The following is a 20,743-nucleotide window of genomic DNA, read 5'->3' as shown; positions in this document are numbered from 1 at the left end:
AGGTATAATGAAATAAACGCGTATTTATAATCGCCATAAAAATTAACGTATTCCCTTGTCCCAATTTCAACAAAAATGTATGCAAGTAGATTCTAATTTTTGGTGTGATTTTTTGATATAAGGCGCTAGACAATCCCGGTTGAATAAAGTTTACATTGTAAGTGAATTTATTTCACTCTTGAATAAATTCGTCTCACCTGAGTGTAAGTTTATAATATGGATTTGTTAATTAATAAAAATGTAATATCTAATAGAATCTGAAATAATTTTAGTGTATTTTACCACTGCGAATTACTGATGATTCATTAATCACTCCGTAATAAACACTGGCCACTGTACGTTCTACGAGAAGCTTATCAACTGTTCAATTAATATGTAAATAACAACGGTCAGTTTGAATCATTAACTGATACACGTGCCAAGTGCCACTTCAATTTTCCCATGACTGTGCAACATGTTTACTCCACTCTCTGTACACCTGTTGCTATTTGGGAAAGTACACATTGCGAAAATGGAAAGACCACTCCAACTCATTAATTAATTTGCTGTTATCCCTGGGAATAATCAATCAATAATTATCTCACGACATTTTCATCAAATCAATGCAAAATACACTCTAAGGAATATGTAAATACAATCACTCTCTACCCAAATGGTAGTACATATGTATATTACTACCGAATATATTTACTACCATATATTTACTACCGAACCACCTTGTAATAAACACAAGGAAGTATGTAGCATCAGTCTCACTTTACCCCAATTGTAGTAAAAATCTCATTTTGTCCCGAACACGCCCCCTGCCGGCAAGGTTGCCCGATTGACCCCAAAAGTTGATAGGATCCTCCCCCTGCGGTCATATGTATGATGCCGCAAACCTATTTCGATTATCTTGATCCATTCTCACGTTATACTGCTGACAGACGGACAGACAGACAGACAAAGTCTTTGCATAAAGTGGCAGAAGCGACTTAATAAATGCCTTACGAAGTGTAATGTGAAACAGGTTATGTTATTCGATACTAAATTTACTACCACTACGGTAGCCACATTTTCACTCACGGGAAAAAGAAATTGAGAAATTTTCATTGGAAAAAGACCTGAATGGGATCTGCATAACTTCATGAGACTATGGTTTGTGCATTAAAGTTTGACACAATTTTGAATACAATTCCTCTGAAGAATTTGTTCCAATTATAAAATACAGAGCATAAGCTAATCTACCCAGATTATTACCATTGGAGGATTGTTTCATTGCGCAAATTTTTTGATCTCGCATTTCATTTTTTTAATTGACGTAGACAATTGTTGGTATCGAAATCCTGATGCAACAGATTGCCCCTTTAACCTTGTCTAATAGTAATGATAATTTCTCGCCGGATTATTTAGAGTGTAGTGTTGGACAGCCAATAGTATGTACTTAAATACATTATGCAAAACTAATCTAATCTAATTAATTAATTATTTGCATCATCGTACATAAGACTGGGCATATAAATACAAAACTCATCTGGATGACGGGACCATATTCCCCAAATATCCAATCCAATCCACAAAGATGAAGTCATCAACACCTTTAATAAGTTTTATTTATACCTTGGTCGTCGTCACATATGGTAACAAAATATCTTAACCTAACCTTGTACACTAGTTTTGAGTTTAAATTATTGTGTCTCAACTTTTCCTTCTTCCATAAATTCAATTAGGAATTTTGAAACCTATTCTTCTCCGTGAGATTTTTATAATATGACGATTTTAATGCACTTAAAATTCGATAATTTTTAGGTTAACAAAGTTAGGAGGATAGAATTTTGTTTCCTTAATGAGAAAATTTTTAGTTTTTGCTCATTGTTTTTCATCTATTTTATATTTATTTTCTCATTGAAGAAAAAAATAAAAATTCTACAGTCGTAACTTTGTAAACCTAAAAATTATCGATTTTTAGGTGCATTAAAATCTGATAAGCCCACGGAGATGACTACATATGTCTCAAAATCGATATTTGAATTTATTGAAGTAGGGAAAGTTGAGACTTAACAATTCAAACTCAAATCCCGCACACAATGCAGCCTTAATTAATTTGTAAATATAGACGTGTAATAATTTTTTTTAATTCAATTATTTACAGGCGCCCCACCCCCATCCGATTTTCGGGGCTTAAACACCGGTAAAATTGTAGGCGGAGTGGAAGCTGATCGGCACGAGTTCAAGTTTTTAGTCGATATTCGGCTACAAAATATTCATCTCTGTGGGGGTTCCATCGTCACGCCGGAATGGGTCGTCACAGCGGCGCATTGTGCTCATAGTGCCCCCAGTGGGTACACCCTCTCGGCAGGAGAGCACAATATCAACGTGACCGAAGGGACGGAACAAGTCCGACAAGTCACGCAGATTAATATTCATCCCAATTATTTGTGAGTTATGTATTTTGACAAAATAATTTTGCGGTAAAAACCTTTGGAAAAAAATTGTTGGTTAAAATTTCGGCAAAATATGCTGGCCTAAATTTTTATTTAGTTATAGGAAGAGGTACAGAACGGTTTTAATAATCAATATTTCCGAATTTGACCTTCATAAGGCTAAGCTTGATATAACGTTTGAAATTTTGAAGCCACATAATTAGCTATTTGCAATTTTTAGATTGCACTTGTGCCTTTTCCTGTGCACTTGCTCCTTTTTAAAATGACGATTTGGCTTTACTTAAGCCTTTTTAAAATTAAAAGGTGACTGCACTTACAATTAGGGTTGCCGCGGGTAACGGGTCGGGTACCCGTTACCCGCATACCCGCACGATTCTTGCGGGTACCCGTTATCTGCGGGTAGCGAGAACTACCCGCACGGGTAACGGGTATTTCAATCTTTATTTAATTTTCCACATAAATCAGTTCATAAAAAAAGTCAGCAGCAAATTAGTCTATTTACCAACAAAAGCGTCAATTTATTATTTTTCCATTTCAAAATCTGTCATTTTACATTTCCAAGCAACTAACGCTTATGGCAAGCGTGTCTTTTCGGAACCCACGAAAGCCTACGGTGGCCTTTTCACATCCCGAAAATGCGGAGAAATTATTGTTTCTCAAGCATAATTTGCCTGCTCTAAAACATCGGTAATAATTTGACTTGTATTTGGGTGTATTTATGTAAGACTGGTGAGATTTTAATTTGTGCTTTGAAAGTATAAAAAACCTGTATTCGATTGAAAGCAAAAATTTTATTTGTAGACGATTTTTTAATGCATTTAAAAAATCATGAAAACTTTATTTAAATCAAAATTTCAAAAAATGAAACTAAAAGTGAACCTTTTTTAAGACACACCAAAATTGTCTAACGAGTATATCAAAAAGTCAAGCCAAAAATTAGGAATCACGTGATACTACATATCCGTTGAATGTCAACTTTGAACAACAATGCTGGCTGCAGAGTTCAATTTTTAAGTAAATGTTCTGCATCTTTTTCCTACACTGGTCGACAACATGGTAGACTTCGAACTCTTCCCCCAATAGTTTTCTTTAAAACGGTGTAATTCAAGAAGTGATAATTCCTCATTTTTGGCCCGATTGGTTGATATAATTCGCTAAGAAATCAAGAAATCCCGGTGCAGGCTTGAAAAAGGTTACATTGTAGGCCAAAAAGTTTGGTTTCAGAAATATCTAATGAGATCCAGCAAATTATGACATTCGTTACTCGTACAGCATTATCTCAAACTACTCCACAACCCAAACAAGCAAATAATTGATTAAATCCGATTGATTAATGAGACTGTTTAGTTTTTAATTTAATCCTCATAACGGGTAACGGGCAACGGGTACCCGCACGGGTACCCGTGCGGGTACGGGTAGTTGGGCGGCGGGTAGCAGGTCGGGTAACGGGTAGAATTTTCGCTACCCGCGGCAACCCTACTTACAATGCAAGTCTTTTACGTGTACAATTCAGATCTGGTTGGGACCAATTTTATTTTGTTCACCACAAAAAATAAGCATACCCTTATTGTTTCATTTTTCATAATGCGCTAATTTGAGCGCGAGGCGCGAATTTTAAAACATTTTTCAGCCAAAACCTCGCTTTTTTAAAAATGCTGTAAATTTTCGAATTTTAGCGCGAATCCAAAAATTCGAAAACATGTCTCTTCAGAATGGCTTGCTTGACTTATAAAAAACCCACATTATTTTTTGACAAATTAAAAAATTGAAAGAATTTATAATTCTAATAAATTTCAAAAACTGGAAAACAATTTTGATAATCAAATTTCGAGACAGTTGGATTTTTCATAAGTCAAGTAAGTCATTCTGAAGAGACATGTTTTCGAATTTTTGGATTCGTGCCAAAATTCGAAAATTTACAGAATTTTTAAAAACCGCGGTTTTGGCTGAAAAATGTTGTAAAATTCGCGGCTCGCGCTCAAATTAGCGCATTATGAAAAATGAAACAATAAGGGTATGCTTATTTTTTGTGGTGAACAAAATAAAATTGGTCCCAACCACATCTGAATTGTACACGTAAAAGACTTGCATTGTAAGTGCAGTCACCTTTTAATTTTAAAAAGGCTTAAGTAAAGCCAAATCTTCATTTTAAAAAGGAGCAAGTGCACAGGAAAAGGCACAAGTGCAATCTAAAAATTGCAAATAGCTAATTATGTGGCTTCAAAATTTCAAACGTTATATCAAGCTTAGCCTTATGAAGGTCAAATTCGTAAATATTGATTATTAAAACCGTTCTGTACCTCTTCCTATAACTAAATAAAAATTTAGGCCAGCATATTTTGCCGAAATTTTAACCAAAAATTTTTTTCCAAAGGTTTTTACCACAAAAAATAAGGATATGCTTATTTCTTGTGGTGAACAAAATAAAATTAGTCCCAACCAGGTCTGAGTTGTACACGTGAAAGACTTGCATTGTTAGGCAGTTTTAAAATGATAAGGTGACTGCACTTAGGCCTTTTTAAAATTACGGATTGACTGCACATAGCTCTTTTTAGAATTAGTACGACGATCGTAGCAAAATAATGATTATGTATTAACATTGTAAAAATAAGTTTTCAAGTGAGCCCAATTTTTTAGGAGCTACCAATACGAAAACGACATTGCCTTGATGAGGGTCTCACCTCCATTCGAATTTAACGAGTATGTCCAGCCCGTCGTCATTCCGAACGTCAACTTTGCTCCAACCAGTAATACATACATTTATTTACAGATTTTGGCAATAATTTTGCAAAATATGCAACGATTTTTGCACATATTTTAGCCCTGGCAACCGTCACTGGCTGGGGTTCTATCTCCGAAGGGGGTGGATCTCCACCCAACGATAACCTGATGAAGGTTGTCGTCCCATTTGTGGACGATGTGACGTGTCAACGCAATCATTACGGGGAAATTGCCCCGTCCATGGTTTGTTACGGGGAGGCTGGCAAAGATTCATGCCATGGAGGTATATTTATTTTGGTAAAGGGCAAGGTAGAATTTGGGCTCATTTGGGCCTACGTATTTTTATTTTGTTTAATTTGAACTTCAATGAATAAGGGCGTGTTAAAAAACTGTCCACAACAATTTTTGCAGACTCCAACCCGAACATTTCGGAGCAAAAGCTGTTGATAACTTTCAAATAAAAATCCAAGTTTACTTGTATGTATTAGTGTCCTACATATGTACATATAAGAGGACGTAGTTTTTGACTTTTTAGGAACCTTGCGTGGGTACGATGATTTAACAAAGTATAAGTATTCAGAAGTTTACAACCAATTCGAAGATAATACCTTGCAAATGAATGTGTTAAAAATTAAGACGTCAAAGTTTTCCGTTTTGGGCCTACAAAATGAACTGGGGGTATTTTTCAACTCAAATTTATCTATTTATTACTTCTTTTATAAGAAAGTTCAAAATTGAAGAATAAAAACGCGTAGGCCTAAAACCCCCCAAAATAAGGTCCTTCCTTCCTGCTTTATTTGGAACTTAAATTAAATGCGAATTTGATGGGTTTAGCAAATTATTCTTTTTTCATAGATTCTGGTAGTCCACTTCTTTGCGGGGACAACCAAACTTTGTGCGGAATTGTGTCATGGGGCGAAGGCTGTGCGAGACCAAATTTATTCCGTGTGTATACAGAAACATCGTTTTTTAGCGAGTGGATCCGGAGCTCCACGATCAAATTTGAAGAAGATTCAAACCCCGCCCAGTTTAGTAAGTTGTCCTTTTATGAATTGTTAAGATTGCATAGAAATCGAGCATACAATTCATACATAATTCATTCATTTACATACTTGAAAATTCACAAATAATTCAGAGCATAATTGAGAATTCACATTATTTAACTCAGAAAACAAGTGATTAGTCGCACATACCTAATTCACAGATTTACATAGCTCATACATAATTTACACATTAACATAACTTACACATAATTCCCACATAGTTCACATATTTACATAATTCACACACAATTCCCGTTTATGTGTATTCATTCATTCACTTTCATCATAATCAATTCAATATTCTTCCTATTTAGTTACTACTTGCGGTGCCCGGATTGACGCGTCCTCTGCCGAAATCACCTTCCAACTCGGTGCGTCCATTCCGGCCGGTCAGAAGTGCGTCTGGGTCGTGAAAACCCGCTACGATTCGGTCCGATTCCGACTTTCCAGCTCCGGTCTTGGCGAAAACGATGGTCTTTATTTGACCAACTTTGCCCATTCAGAACCTGGCACTCAAAAACGAATGTACGTTGGTCACAAAAAAAAATATATTACCCTCTTAACAACGAAGTACACACACATACATACTTGTGTACTACCTAAATTACCATTAAAGTTTCCCAAAAAATAATATTTCTTCGGTAGTTTGTGACAAACCCGATGGTGAAAAGTGTGTTTTTGTCTATATTTTTCTGCCCAAATTTTGGAATTTTCCCTATACTTGACCAACGTTAAAAAGTGGAATTTTCCCTATACCGACCAACGTTAAAAAGTGGAATTTTCCCTATACCGGCCAATGTTAAAAAGTGGAATGTTTGTTTTTCGTCAAAAATTGCAAACTGGTCGAAAAGTCTAATTGGTAGGTATCCGTTGTAATTATGAAATTAACATCGTACCCAAGGGAAAATTTATTTACTGAGAAATCAGTAGTACGAAAGCAGTTAATTTAACCCTTATTGGGGCAATGTAGGACTTCGGTCGGCCAAAACTACACCGTCGCTTCCGGCTTCGTCTTGGTCACTTTGAGCATTGGGAGCGCCCCAAGTAGCGGATTCCGACTGGAATTCTTCTCCTCCGGATTTTCCGACCAGACCCGGGACTTTTCCGAGTTTGCCCGCTTCACCACGAACACAGGAAGGTTATCTTACCCCATAGATGGCGGGATTACCAGACCTAATGAGGACGCCCTTTTCGTCATTAATCCCACCATGTCGGCCGTGCGGACCTTAAGGTTGACGCGGATGGACGTGGAGACTGATACTGATCCCTCGTGTCGATATGACGCCGTCACGATATACGATTGGTTTGATAATCAGTACAGACACCTAGACAGGTGAGGCTTTAATTTGGTAGACGCACAGATATGTACATAGTTCACATAGATCCCCGAACTCACTTCAATGCTAAAAACTTTTTTGAGTGAAACTAAATCCCGCTACGGATTCTGTCAACTGAAAAAGTGGGGCAAAGTGACAACAAAGTCTGAGAGTTTGGAAAAAAAGGATTTGGCGAAAAACCCGCTTGGCCAAAATCCAATTTCATGCATTTTATGTACAGTGTGCAACTAATTTTTCTGTCTGTATTTATTTATACTCATAGAATGTGGTATTGTGAATTCTCGAAGTAACCGGGACAGATTTGATTTGAATTTCAGCCCGCCTCCAATGTTAATCAAATGGGCACGTGATTTTGGCGCGTAGAAATTCTGTCCCGTTTACTTCGATGCACCGCAATATAATGTCACCTATTTACTTTTTGATGACGTATGTAGTTTACAGAAGTTCCTAAGTTATGCTATTATAATTATAATTTTAAGTGACTAAACGTAAAATTAATGTATCGCCAAATGAAAGGTTTTCGAGGTGTCAATTTTCACAAATGTGGCAATAATGTAATGCATCACATTGACGAAAACCTTTTTTCGCCAATCTTACCATGAATATATAATTTACATGTGAAATTTATAAAAAAATCTGACAATCTTGTGTTTTCTTTTCCAGACGGTGTGGATACTCATTGCCGCCATCGTTTACACTAGAGTCTGGACTGGGCTTGGTTACTTTTCAGAGTGATAGTGGCGTTGGCGGGACTGGATTCGATTTTGAATGGGTTTAAATCCTTATCGAAATTAATATTGGAAAACATTTTAAAGCAATCATAAATAAATCTGTAATAATAAAATTGTATTCGTCAATTTGCATCTTACGACCTGGCTAGCGACAAACCTGTTCATCTTCATTCATATTAAAAGAAGAGTAGTGAATAGAAGAGTAGTGAGTAGTGTCTTCCCTTTAGTTTGAGTGGAAGAATAACTTGGATCGCATACATATTTACATAATTTGCATAAAACACATTTATTTGCACCATGCGCAACTTTGATAATGATCAATTAAAAAAATTAAACCACCTAAAATCAAAATTGTAGCTAAAATAAAAATAAATACTAGCTTATAAGCCCATCTTAATGACAAATTTTTGATTTTTAGGTGCATTAAAATCTTAATATTAAAAACACCGAGATGAATACGTGAGTTTCAGAATCGCAATTTCAATATATGCATGGTAGAAGGGAAAGTTGAGACAGGACAATTCAAAATCAAACCCCGCATACAATACCACCTTAAACACCTCTGTCCGTTCACCCTTTCGCCATTAACAACATGGACACAGTCTGGTTAACGCAGAAGTCTTGTGTTACTAGCGGTGTCCCTTTATCGATATAATTGGCCCCAAATTTGATCCTTAACGGTCTCAGGGACGCGATCTCTCTCCGTTTAATCCTGCTCTTACAGAAGTATTCCCGGCAGGTACCAATGATCTGCATTGATTTCGCATTCAGGATGGAGGCCACGGTTTGATACACAATCAGGACGGACAACCCTGTGATATCGACAAGAGATTTTCGCCAATATGTTTCTAATTTTTAAAGTACGAATGAGTTTGAACTGACCCTTGTAGGTCATACGGTCACGGCGCAACGGTGATTAGATAAACGGTCAAATGTATCGAATTTTTTGTTTTGACCATTTTATACGTATTTGGGGGGGGGGGATTTCCAAAAATCTACATAATTTTGACGAACCTTAATCGTGTACCCATGTAGCTTCACCCCTTTGCTGCATATCGTTTGCTACATAACGGTTTATTGCATCAGACATGCATATACCGCTTGTCGCAACGGTTGCGTAATTAAATGAAAAATGTAGTTTGCCATGTTGCGAGTAATTAAACTTTCCATCGAGGAATAGATAATATGTAAAAGTTGATTGCATAACGCAAGTTACGTAACCGTTCTGCATCATTGATACAATTCGAGCCAACTGATTGTTTATTACCAGTGTTTCTGCTGTTAAACAATACCTGCACGAAATTATGTTTTTAAACCTTTAATAACATTAACACTTATCAAAAATCCGGAAAAGTGCATCAAATTGCACGACAATCCATTATGTGAAAATACATAATATTGTAATTTTCCAGTTTTTTCTAAATATTCGACTAATTGAGAAATCATTGTGCCAATTTGTGATGTGCGTACCAAGTTTATAGGGTAAGTTTTACCTGCGTAATCGATGGCAACTGTGATAAGCCCGGTATTTGACAGAGTAAAATTTCTTGAAAATATGAAATTCCCTGCATCAATGGCACGTGATTTATTAAATAGTATGCATTTTTATTCAAGTTGGTACATTTTTATGCACCATGCAAGCATAAAAATTATTTCGTGCACACAAAAAGGAACCCAGTTTATTACACTCGTACGAAAATCTGTACTGATTTACGGACGTATCTCGCTTATAAATCTGATAAAATAGCCGTCGCTGATATAACTAAAGGTGGAATAATTTTCTGGAAATCAATTATTTCTGAGTATTGTTTCAAGGACAAAAGCTATTTTCCAAGTCACTTCACCCAAACATCACCAAATCCTTCATTATGGAAAGGTAATTGAGCAGGTTGGAATTTTGGAATACATTCCAAAATGTCATATATGACATTCGAGTCAAAACATAAATTTTTCAAAACCACTGCACATGCAATTGGTAATTTTGAGAATATTCCACCGACACGAATTGTCAAACGGTTCCAATTTATTATCTGCGTGTGAATTTGCTTTCATTTGAAGGTGCTAAATACTTATTATTATTTTCCATCTTTCCTATAAGAGTCATTGCTCATTACGTTGTGATCGTTTCCTTCAAATTATTGACAAAGAAATATAAATATCAAACTTACAATGGAGGTCTCCCAAATACTATGTTGCTATATTTTTGAGTAACGATTTAAGAGATGGTTTGGCATCAATGTAAAATATGTCACGAACTCATACACCAAGCACACGTTGCATCGTAATTTTTCAACTAGTATTATTGCATTTATTAGTTGTTACGTACATATCTGGTTATCATACATGAATGGTAATTAAGTAGTTGAAGAGATGTATTTGAAACAGAAGAGATAGGACAGTTTATTAGAGTAGTTAAAGGCGGAATGATGTACAAGGATGTATTCATTAATATGTAAATAATTATGTCTGTATAGGCGTACATACATACATATGTATATGCCTAACATGGCACTACTAATCAGATAATTGTCAAGTAATTACTGACACAAACTTGATGTAATTACTTTAAAAATATATTCCAAATTCATGTTTCATAACCTTCATAATTAGTTCATTTCCCCTGACGGAGCCAAGACATAAGGGAATCAACTATTTTACCTCTCCATGTTACATAAACGTTTGTTTTTATCTTCAGAAAATTCTCAATAAAGATGGTCCATGTTTCCAATCATATCCAGCACCTTTCTCAGCACTGGTTCCAAAAAAACATCATCCTCAAAAAAGTTAACCTTGGCCTTAACCAAATTCACAAAATCTGTCGCATTTTTCGAAATGTCAAACTCCTCTCCTTCCATCTCTCTAAATTCGATCGCTTGGCGCAGCGCGACAATCAGCGCGGCCACGACTTGTTCGACCAAATCCAGCACTCGGATACAATCCCTCGCCGCAATCGTCCCCATGCTGACCTTGTCTTGATTATGACATTCCGTCGATCTCGAAAAAACCGAAGCGGGCATCGTATTTTTCAGCGCTTCCGCGGTCCAACCAGAGCACGTGATCTGTAACCCTTTTAATCCATGATTAATAGCTTTCCGATCTCCCTTTGCCCCCGAAAGGTCGGAGGGAAGCCCATTGTTGTAATTCGTGTCGACCAGAGAGGCCATCTGGCGGTCGAGGAGATCCGCCATGTTGGCGACTTGACACTTCAAAGTGTCCATCGTCATGGCGATGTGCCCCCCGTAAAAATGTCCCCCGTGAAAGATTCGGTCGGAGTCAACATCGATTATTGGGTTATCGTTCGTGCTGTTGAGCTCGGTTTCGATAATGGTTTTAGCGAAGGGGAGAAAGTCTTCGAGAACGCCGATAATCTGGGGGGCACATCTTAAAGAATAACGATCCTGGATTTTTCCGGATTTGCTGTAATCCTGTGGAGCTGATACGATGTTTAGATCGCTTCGAATTCTCTGAGCTACACGGAGCTGGCCGGGATGGGGTTTCACGGAAAAGAGGGCTTCGTCATAGTGGAATCTGTTTCCTGTGAGGAACAGCGAATTAATATACCGAGTGGTTTTAATAACTCCGAAAATATAAAAATGCGTAAATTTCAGTAAAATTCGTGATTTAAATACATTTACTTTCTATTGGTTTTGATTCTAAGCCCATTTCCATTGGATTTGAATCGTAAAATTCTTAAGCTTTCAACGAATTGACGTAAAATTGATTACCTTTCAGAACAACGATTGCCAATGACGTAATTTTTGTAGTTAATTGAGAGATTCTATTGGCACGAATCCATGCCAGACACGCGACCCCGGTCATGGCCGAAGTCCCATTAAGAATTCCTAAAGCCTCCTTATTTTCTAAAACGAGTGGTTTGAGACCAACCTGAAAATATGTATAATTTTGTAGCGATTATCAAACCAACAATGGAGAAGTGTGAGGTGCTTATCTCCGATTTTGACCGTACTAATTTTTAATTGCTTTGGCAGAAATAAGCAGACCGAAATTTTTGCGTTTTCTGGAATTCGAGTGTTTTTGTTACTTGTTAGCTAAATTTTCATCCAAAATCTGGCTATTCAAGACGGTGAAACTTTTCAAGCTTAAAACCGATTTCAAAAATTAACAACTATTTTTGGTCAGAATTGCTTCATGATGTGATAAAATATATGTAAGTAAATTTGAAATTTGCATGCTATATATTTCGGAATCTTTAAAAAAGCTAAAAACTCTAGTTTTCGAAAATTAAATTTTAAGTTTTATATTTATTAAGTTTTTCAAAAAATAAAGCTTCCAACTTATGTACCTTAGCCAAAGCTGCGTCCGCCGGCATAACTTGACCGTGGTACAGGACGTCACGATGACCACTGATAACCGCGCCAATGTAGGATAAATGCGAAAGGTCTCCACTTGCCCCCACCGATCCTTCTTGAGGAATTCTGGGAAGAACGTCGTGTCTCAATAAGGCCGTCAATTGCGCCAGCAGTTCAAGTCGAACTCCAGAATTCCCTCGCGCCAAAGATATTAACCTAGTCATTTACATAATTTATGAAACGAGATTAACCTCTTTCGTATGTTTTAAATAAAATTTCCCTTCGGTTCAACATTGATTTCATACTTACATCTGATAGCAAAAAATTCAAGTTTTCAACCAGTTTACAATTTTTGAGTTTCTCAACGAAAAACCCACTTTTTAATATTGGTCGGTATTGGCAAAATTCCAAAATTTGGGAAGAAAAATATCGAAAAAATCTACTTTTTACTATCCAATTTTCCAAAAAATACAAAAGAGATACTATTTTTGGAAATTTTACTTCCAGTGTAATTTATACGGTACACATTTGCATATTTCGTCGTGAAATGTAAATAAAATACTACACTTACTTGGTCGCTAAGAGGTAAAGAAAATAATTAAATACGATACCGATTAGCCTTTTCAATTGTACCTTGCCGTCATAATGGCACGTGTCTCCTCTTCTGTAAAAAATCTGCCTAGTGCACACCCATGAAAACGAATCACATGGCTGGGCAAGACCGCGGTCAGTTCGGGGGTCACGAATGCCCCACAATTTTCCCCCACGCCCGTATTTACCCCATAAATGACGTGTCGTTCTTTCAGCAGTTTTTCCACGAGGAGGGGACCCTTCTTAATCCGCTCCACAAAAATGGGATCAGAGCTTAAAGCGGGTGTCTTCACTTTGCCCGCTATTTCCCCAATTTCCTCCACCGTTATCGTTTTATTCCCAATAATAATATTCTCCATTGTTAAAACTGCTACGATTTTGTGCTCTGTGGCCAGATTTCAAAAATTATTACTTTACTTGGTGTATGACAATCCTCGACTAAAGTTCGAAGTCATATGAGTTTAAATACTTATATATTGTGAAGCTTCACGAAAAGTGTATCGTTAACTCATTTGCATGACTGGTTTTGATTTTATGTATTTGTTTCTGTATTAGCTTGAAAATCTTGGATAAGTAAAGAAGGACAATTAAAAATAATGTGACATGGAATATGTACACACGTATGTACAAAGTGTGCTCATAAGTTTTCACATTTGCGTTATTTCATTTCAAATTTCATACGGATACATAAATTACTTAATTAGTGAATTTTTGGATATGCACGGGCTATTTCCATATGGGAATCTCCATTTATTACGTCATCAAACAGGTGCCTGGGTGTTTTTGGTTCGCCAATCTTACTCGTGTTAAACTTAATATGGGTATGAAGGGGAAGAGGTTAGTGGGTACTCTAAAAAAACTGCGTTTTTTGATGACATAGTATATTTATGGACGTTCCCCGTTCCCATTTACGTAAACTTTTTTATGTCCTTGGTTTCTCTTCATGCACCTTGATCTGTACGTGAAATAAAAATGTCAAGATGTAAAGGGTGTTAATAAAGTCCGATCCCATTTTTCCTATAAAAAAGTGAAGGCTAGTATAAAAAAAACTACCCGTCATACTTACAAAAAATGTTCGACATATTTACCTTAGTATTTGGTCTTGTTACCATTTACTTTAACCATGCCCTCAACTCTTTGTTTAAGGCTCTGTGCTAATTTTTCCAATGTGTCTGTGGGAATCGAATTCCATACATCTTGAACTTTTTTTACTAGCTCTTCCCTCGTCCGGGGTTGTGGTTCTTTGTATACATTTTCCTTAAGTATGGACCACAGGTTCTCCAGGGGATTCAAATCTGGGCTGTTTCCGGGCCACACCCCCTTGCTCCAGACCGTTGAAACTTGCGTCTTGATGAGACTCAAACTCGCTTTTGCTGTATGGGCTGTAGCACCATCCTGCATGAAAACTATTTTTCTTTCATTCGGAAATATTTCCTTGTTCCCCATGCTATCGAAATAGATAGGTAATATTTTTTCCATATAATACTTTGCATTGACTGTTTGGCCTTTTGGTATGATATGTAGAGGGGTCACGCCACGTGCACAAAATCCACCCGCTACCATAACTTTAAGCCCGAATTTTGGGACTACTCTTGATGGTACATCCGATTTGTTTTCTGTCCTGTAACGAACATTTTGTTGGTTCAATTTTGGATATAGCTCAATAATAGATTCGTCAGTCCAAAGGATGTGACTGCGCAATTCTTCACCAAGTCTTTTTTCACTCAAATGGCCACTTTTCTGAAGGAGTTCTCCAAATTTCAGACGGTCATCGATATTTTTTTGTGACATGAGAGGTTTTTTGGTTAGTTTGTAAGCTGTGTGACCCCACCTCGTAGATTTCACAAATTTTTGCACGGTCACATAGTTAATTTGCTTCTTCTTCTCTTTATAGCGTTTTGAGTCATTTAACTCCCTTGCACAATTACGTAATGAACTACCGGTTTTCTTGTAAAGTCTGTTTTTAATCATTCTCTTTGTGGTAGGTGACACCTTTCTGGGTCGCCCGGGTCGCTTTTTGTCGTGGACAAAATTTTTGTTCTTCCATTTCCAAACAGTTCTGCGGCTGCAGCCCAATTTTTGCACAATTTCTGCAGGTTTAAACCCCTGCTGATGCAATGTTTGTATCTTAACTCTAAGATGCTCATGACTTACACGTTTAGTTGTTCCTCCCATGGTAAAAATTTGAAATAAATAACTTCACTGGTTCAAAAGTTCCAGCTGAATTTGTAACAACCGCGCTCCAAAAAATTCATGGGATCGGACTTTATTAACACCCTTTATCTTACTCTCACAACAATGGAAAATTTTGCAAAGGGAAAATCCTCTAAATCTCCATTAATTACGAGATTTGGATTTAAGACTTATATAAATTGTTATCCAAATGATAACGAAATCTTCAAGTGTTAATGTCAGAGATCAAATTTTGGTAACTAATCTGCAAAATTTGCTAAGTTTTCCCACTCAAAAATTTTTCATTGTAGCGAGATATTTAAACCACCCTGTACATATCATACATATTATGGAAATTGATAAATCATCCCATGTGAAAGTTTAAAATGTCGAAATTCAATAAACTTATGACCACACTGTGTACACATCCGACCTTGCAAGCGAGTATGGTAATAAGATCCAGCCCCAGACAGCTACCCTGTAACTGGGGAATTTAAATGTACTAGAATTTAACTTGCTTCAGACTTGGACAGTGTGCCTTTTGTTTGCAAAACAAATTAAAACAGGTAAACAGATACCTGGTTATCTGTATTTGGAAGTATGGAATGTATGCATGTATGTGTGACATTTATGATCGTCATTCATTCGAGTTTTAGTATGCAAATATCAGTTGACCAGATCTGGTTGAAAACAAGAACTGGTCACCGTATTGGGCAATAAAATTTCGTGTCTACCTTTATCACTGGACTGTGTTCTACATATATTGATTACTCTAGTGCACTCTAAGAAATCCGGTGATATATTTACAGGCGTGACCCGAGAGAGCGGGGTTTTTGCCGTGTTGGTGGTGCTATACTTCCTTATATGGTAATTGAGTACCATCGGCTGGTGGTGGGTTATTTTCATACGGTTACCAAAGGTGATACGACAAATATGCAATCTACATTTACAGATGCAACCGAGATATCTATATGCAACCCTACAAATATGTAACCGATAAAAATGCAAGCGACAAATATGTAATTACTATTTCAATTTTAACTGCCGCACGAAGAATCTTATCAGTGCTCCACGTTTTCACCATTCCGGAAGAATCGTAAATTGTCACCGGCCGGTAACAAAATTTCTTAGAGTGTAAATATGTATGCATATTTATTGGTGGCCTGATCAACACTGCTGCCTTCATACATATACAAACTATGTATAGATCCTCGTGATAGATAAGAGAATTTAATAAAATATTGTCGTCACTAACGTGCTCGTCAATTCACTTAAACCTCCGCAGTGGCAATCGACAATGAAAGGTGTAAATCTTCGTAATTATTATGGCATGATGATCACTGGCCGCGGAAGCGTGGGGACCAAGGGACAATGTCAAACCCATGATTACTCGGTATCCGCGTGGTTTGCCCATCATATTTAAACCCCTGGATCCCCTATCCTGCAATGTTAATGTGCCCACAACTTCCGAGGCCAGTGATGATGATACAATTGTACGGTATGAATGGAATAAATGACGACGCAGCTTTCTATGCTGATAATTTAAATTTAAATAATCAGGGCGAGCTTTGCACTCATATTTTGTTTCATAAATTTTGCCATCAATAAGTATTATGACATCAATTGTGGTACAACTTATGCATCAAAATTTCCAAACGTACAAGAATTAAAATAAACCGTCGTAAACGGACATAAGGAAGTAGCTTCAGACTATTTCACCCCAACCACTCCCACGACATCTTGAGGACACTCAATTTCACTCTATGTCATCTATAGATTCAATTTTTGAAAAAATCTCATTTTGCCCTGACCACACCCCCTGGGTGGGAGGGGGCGTGGCACAACTCGGACCACACACCCTGGGGCGCCAGGGGGTGTGGTCGGGGCAAAATGAGATTTCTAAAAAAATTGAATCTATGTATGAAATAGAGTTAAGTTAAGTGTCTCCGAGTTGTGGCACACCCCCCGGCCGTCAGGAGGTATACTTGCGGCAAAATGAGATTTTTATAAGAATTGAATCTAACATGTAGGATATGTAAAACACTAAGATTGATTAATTTATTAATTAAGATTGATTAATTAAGATTGATAAAACTGTAAAACATGTAAGATGCACGATTTTTCAGACTGGCTACATGTTAATGAGGAAATTTTTAAATTATTTTATTATTTTTAAATTATGCAGATTCGGCAATCTGTATTTTCTTTATTTTGTATCTCATTCTCAGCATTATTGCGCTACTTGTGTACCCTGCGTGGCCTCAGTTTATTTATAATGCTGAGAATGCGATACAAAATAAAGAAAATATAGATTGCCGAATCTGAATAATTTAAAAATAATAAAATAATTTAAATTTCCTCATTTATACGTAGCCACTCTGAAAAATCGTGCATTTTACATGTTTTACTGTTTTATCGATCTTAATTAATTAATCAATCTTACTGTTTAAATGTCCTACATGTTAGATTCAATTTTTATAAAAATCTCATTTTGCCCCAGCCACGCCCCCTGGGTGCGAGGGGGTGTGGCACAACTCGGGAACACTTAATTTAACTCTACTTCATCCATAGATTCAATCTTTGTAAAAATCTCATTTTACCCCAACCACACCCCCTGGCGGTCGGGGGTGTGGTTCGGCTGGCCCCAAAAGATTAGGGGATCCTCCCCCTAGGGTCATACGTCTGATGCCGCAAACCGATTTCGATTATCTCGATCTGTTCTCCCGTTATCGCGTTGAATGACAGACAGACAGACTAACTAAGTCATCGCATAAAGTAGCTTGCGCTACATAATAAATGAGTTTGTTTTATGCACGGTTCGGGAATTTTAGTTTTCGACTCCTTTTTGGTAAAATTTTCCTACGCGGAATATTTACGCTATTTAAATAGATGATTGCGTTTGCAGCGATAATGAAATGAGGAATGAAACAGTGGAGTATTAAAAAATATAGTATTCTGTGCATGTATTTACATATTCTAGAAGGGTTACGGGTAAATCGTCGTTGGGTAACTTGTAGGCGGGTAGAGTGGTGGTTGGGCAAGTCGTAGTAGGGTAACTCGTGGGAGCGAAAAATCTCGTAGGAGGACATTGTCGTCGAATCCAGTTTTTAGGGCTTAGCTTACACTACACTGTATAGTAAGGCTTACAGATTCCAGATTTACAAGCTGTTTAGTTCATTCACCGTTTAACTAGCAGCTGAGTTTGTAGATTCTCTTCATTTTACTTAAGTTAAATATTCCACAATGAGCGAAACTCCATTATTCACGATTGGGAAAACACAGAGAAATAAAGAAAAACTAAAATATAAAAGCAATTGGCATACCCTTGAGAAAACTGCGCCAAGTGGCCGCGAGTACTGGATATGCGCCAACAGAAGTTGTAGAGGCAGAATTATCAAACAAGGTCAAAGCATTGCTGAGGGTCAAACCCATACCTGTCTGTCCTCTTCAATAGAGTAAGTTGAGAGTTGCTTAAACAACAATTTGTAATATTTACAACCCAATTTTACTCAAAATTTAGCGCTGAGATTGAAACACTGAGAGAGCGAGTCAAAGTGTTTGCCATATCAAACCCATTCACACCACCGTCGAAAGTTTTGGCTATTGTAAAGGCCGAGTTTTCCGTAGAAGCATGTCAGGCTTTACCGTACGACGCTTCTATTAGTAGAAGCATACGGCGATGGAGACAGCCACTTGGAACAAAGGAGCCAAAAAGTCGCGAGGATATATGTTTGACACCTGATCAAATGATTGACGTTCAGGGGAACAAATTTATCTTTAACGATGCGGACTATGAAAAAAATATTGCAGGAAGAATTTTAATATTTACAACGGACGAAAACTTAAATGTAAGGTAAATTATAAAACGCACCGATTTTACGTATTTATACAGGAACTTTATATTCCTACAGGAACTCGCCTTATGTAATGTTTGTGGAATTGATGGGACTTTCGATGTCGTCACTGAACTTTATACACAGTTGTTCACCATACATGCAATGACCCGGGACGGATGGACAATTCCTCTAGTGTACGCTCTCCTTCCGAATAAAAAAACTGAAAGTTACAAATATGTCCTAGAGAAGATTTCAGAGCGACGTGGATTGCCATTATCTCCGGACGTTGTGCTCATGGACTTTGAGCAATCTGAGATGCGTGCAGTGGCAGACGTATTTCCAACAGCAATTCTTCAAGGATGCCACTTTCACTACACTCAATCACTCTATCGACATTTCACGCCCCACATGAAGAGAGCGTATGAAAATGACAACTCTTTTGCTCTACAAATGAAGAAAATTTTTGCATTGGCGTTCGTTTTACCATGTGATGTAAATAGAGCATTTGTAGAAATTAAGTCGGAAAGCGCGTTCGATGAAGATCTTAACAAAGATTTAGGTGTTTTTTTCGCATATGTTCACAGTACTTACATAGGTTCGGCATATGTTTCGTCTCTGTACAAAAGAGAATTTTGGAGTGTCCATGATAGGGTTAAAAACAATGTAGCTCGAACAAATAATTCGCTGGAAGCCTGGAACAGACGGTTCGGAGTTTTGTGTGAAAGTTCCCATATTCCTCTTTATCGAATAATTAAGCATTTGCAAAGTGAGCAACACTCAACCGTGGTAATGCTGGCTTCGAGAATTTCAGGCAAGGCTCCCGCGGCCAAGCGGTACAAACAAATTCAACTAAATCGGCGACTTTTGAATCTTGTTGATAATTATGCGACCCTTGAATTGAAAGACTTTGTTAAGGGTGTTGCATTTAATATGCTAAGTGGGTTAGGTACAGTTAGGCGTGGCGATAAAAGCAATAACGATGCTGTTGATAATTCAAGCGTTGAAGAAGAACTTACGCAAGTTATTCCCTGTTCAAGTTCCTTTGATCCAACATATACCCATGTCCCATGCTTAAAGCGTAAACGAACTAACGCAGGGACATTTTCAAAAAGACAAAAAACCTAATTTTTACGAATGTTGTAAAACAATTAATTGGATTGTAAATTTTAAAGGAAAGAGGCAATAAATTGTCTATTTTTTCGACCTAATATTCTTCTTCGACTTGTCCTCCACATTTACTTGTCCAACAACGAGTTGCTCTTCCTTCGACTTGTCCTCTACAAAATGTCCGACGACGATTTACCACCAACCCTTCTAGAACTTTAATTGCAATATCACAGCTACAATTTTTCGGATTTTATAGAATAAAATTGACTAGAATAATGAATTATTTGTTGTAAACAAAATTATTAACGTCACTACGGATTTTCGGGTATGAAATTATGAACAATTGCACAACAACAAATATCGCGTTCTAAAAGTAAACGCTACTTACATAATAGTGTTAGTGGGAGGAGCTGATCATGAATTTTGAAAGCGTTGTATGGTACCACAAGTACGTAAAACAAAACGTTTCATC

General features: G+C 37.1%; 3 protein-coding genes across 3 annotated transcripts; 2 read left to right on the top strand and 1 right to left on the bottom strand.

The window, feature by feature from the left end:
• Positions 1-1,547: 1,547 nt before the first annotated feature.
• LOC110860295 (CUB and peptidase domain-containing protein 1) lies at positions 1,548-8,366 on the top strand. The gene is made up of 8 exons (XM_022109340.1): positions 1,548-1,619; positions 2,132-2,417; positions 5,061-5,170; positions 5,245-5,427; positions 6,000-6,176; positions 6,502-6,712; positions 7,158-7,520; positions 8,188-8,366. The coding sequence occupies exons 1-8, from the start codon at positions 1,562-1,564 to the stop codon at positions 8,300-8,302; spliced, it is 1,503 nt and encodes a 500-aa protein (XP_021965032.1). The 5' UTR covers positions 1,548-1,561; the 3' UTR covers positions 8,303-8,366.
• A 2,171-nt stretch (positions 8,367-10,537) lies between these two features.
• On the bottom strand, positions 10,538-13,594 carry LOC110860294 (histidine ammonia-lyase). The gene is made up of 4 exons (XM_022109339.2): positions 13,199-13,594; positions 12,559-12,781; positions 11,981-12,140; positions 10,538-11,790 (listed from the first exon to the last, which is right to left on the bottom strand). The coding sequence occupies exons 1-4, from the start codon at positions 13,513-13,515 to the stop codon at positions 10,958-10,960; spliced, it is 1,533 nt and encodes a 510-aa protein (XP_021965031.1). The 5' UTR covers positions 13,516-13,594; the 3' UTR covers positions 10,538-10,957.
• Positions 13,595-18,547: 4,953 nt separating this feature from the next.
• On the top strand, positions 18,548-20,472 carry LOC118439175. The gene is made up of 3 exons (XM_035860266.1): positions 18,548-18,783; positions 18,849-19,176; positions 19,240-20,472. Exons 1-3 carry the CDS (start codon positions 18,572-18,574, stop codon positions 20,287-20,289), a joined length of 1,590 nt encoding a protein of 529 aa, XP_035716159.1. The 5' UTR covers positions 18,548-18,571; the 3' UTR covers positions 20,290-20,472.
• The last annotated feature ends 271 nt before the right edge of the window (positions 20,473-20,743 follow it).

Source organism: Folsomia candida, unplaced genomic scaffold (assembly GCF_002217175.1).
Source record: "Folsomia candida strain VU population unplaced genomic scaffold, ASM221717v1 Fcan01_Sc031, whole genome shotgun sequence".
NCBI lineage: Eukaryota > Metazoa > Arthropoda > Collembola > Entomobryomorpha > Isotomidae > Folsomia > Folsomia candida.
This window is presented reverse-complemented; position numbering and strand designations above follow the sequence as displayed.

What these genes read in the sequence shown, in the direction of transcription:
- LOC110860295 (XM_022109340.1), top strand. Translation starts at nt 1,562, where the DNA reads ATGAAGTCATCAACACCTTTAATAAGTTTTATTTATACCTTGGTCGTC. An exon ending in CCTGGCACTCAAAAACGAAT is followed by an intron (nt 6,713 to 7,157) that starts GTACGTTGGTCA and finishes GGGGCAATGTAG; the next exon opens with GACTTCGGTCGGCCAAAACT. An exon ending in CAGTACAGACACCTAGACAG is followed by an intron (nt 7,521 to 8,187) that starts GTGAGGCTTTAA and finishes TTTCTTTTCCAG; the next exon opens with ACGGTGTGGATACTCATTGC.
- LOC110860294 (XM_022109339.2), bottom strand. Translation starts at nt 13,515, where the DNA reads ATGGAGAATATTATTATTGGGAATAAAACGATAACGGTGGAGGAAATT. An exon ending in CGTGCCATTATGACGGCAAG is followed by an intron (nt 12,782 to 13,198) that starts GTACAATTGAAA and finishes GTAAATGACTAG; the next exon opens with GTTAATATCTTTGGCGCGAG. An exon ending in GGCAATCGTTGTTCTGAAAG is followed by an intron (nt 11,791 to 11,980) that starts GTAATCAATTTT and finishes TGTTCCTCACAG; the next exon opens with GAAACAGATTCCACTATGAC.
- LOC118439175 (XM_035860266.1), top strand. Translation starts at nt 18,572, where the DNA reads ATGAGCGAAACTCCATTATTCACGATTGGGAAAACACAGAGAAATAAA. An exon ending in TGTCTGTCCTCTTCAATAGA is followed by an intron (nt 18,784 to 18,848) that starts GTAAGTTGAGAG and finishes CTCAAAATTTAG; the next exon opens with CGCTGAGATTGAAACACTGA. An exon ending in CAACGGACGAAAACTTAAAT is followed by an intron (nt 19,177 to 19,239) that starts GTAAGGTAAATT and finishes ATATTCCTACAG; the next exon opens with GAACTCGCCTTATGTAATGT.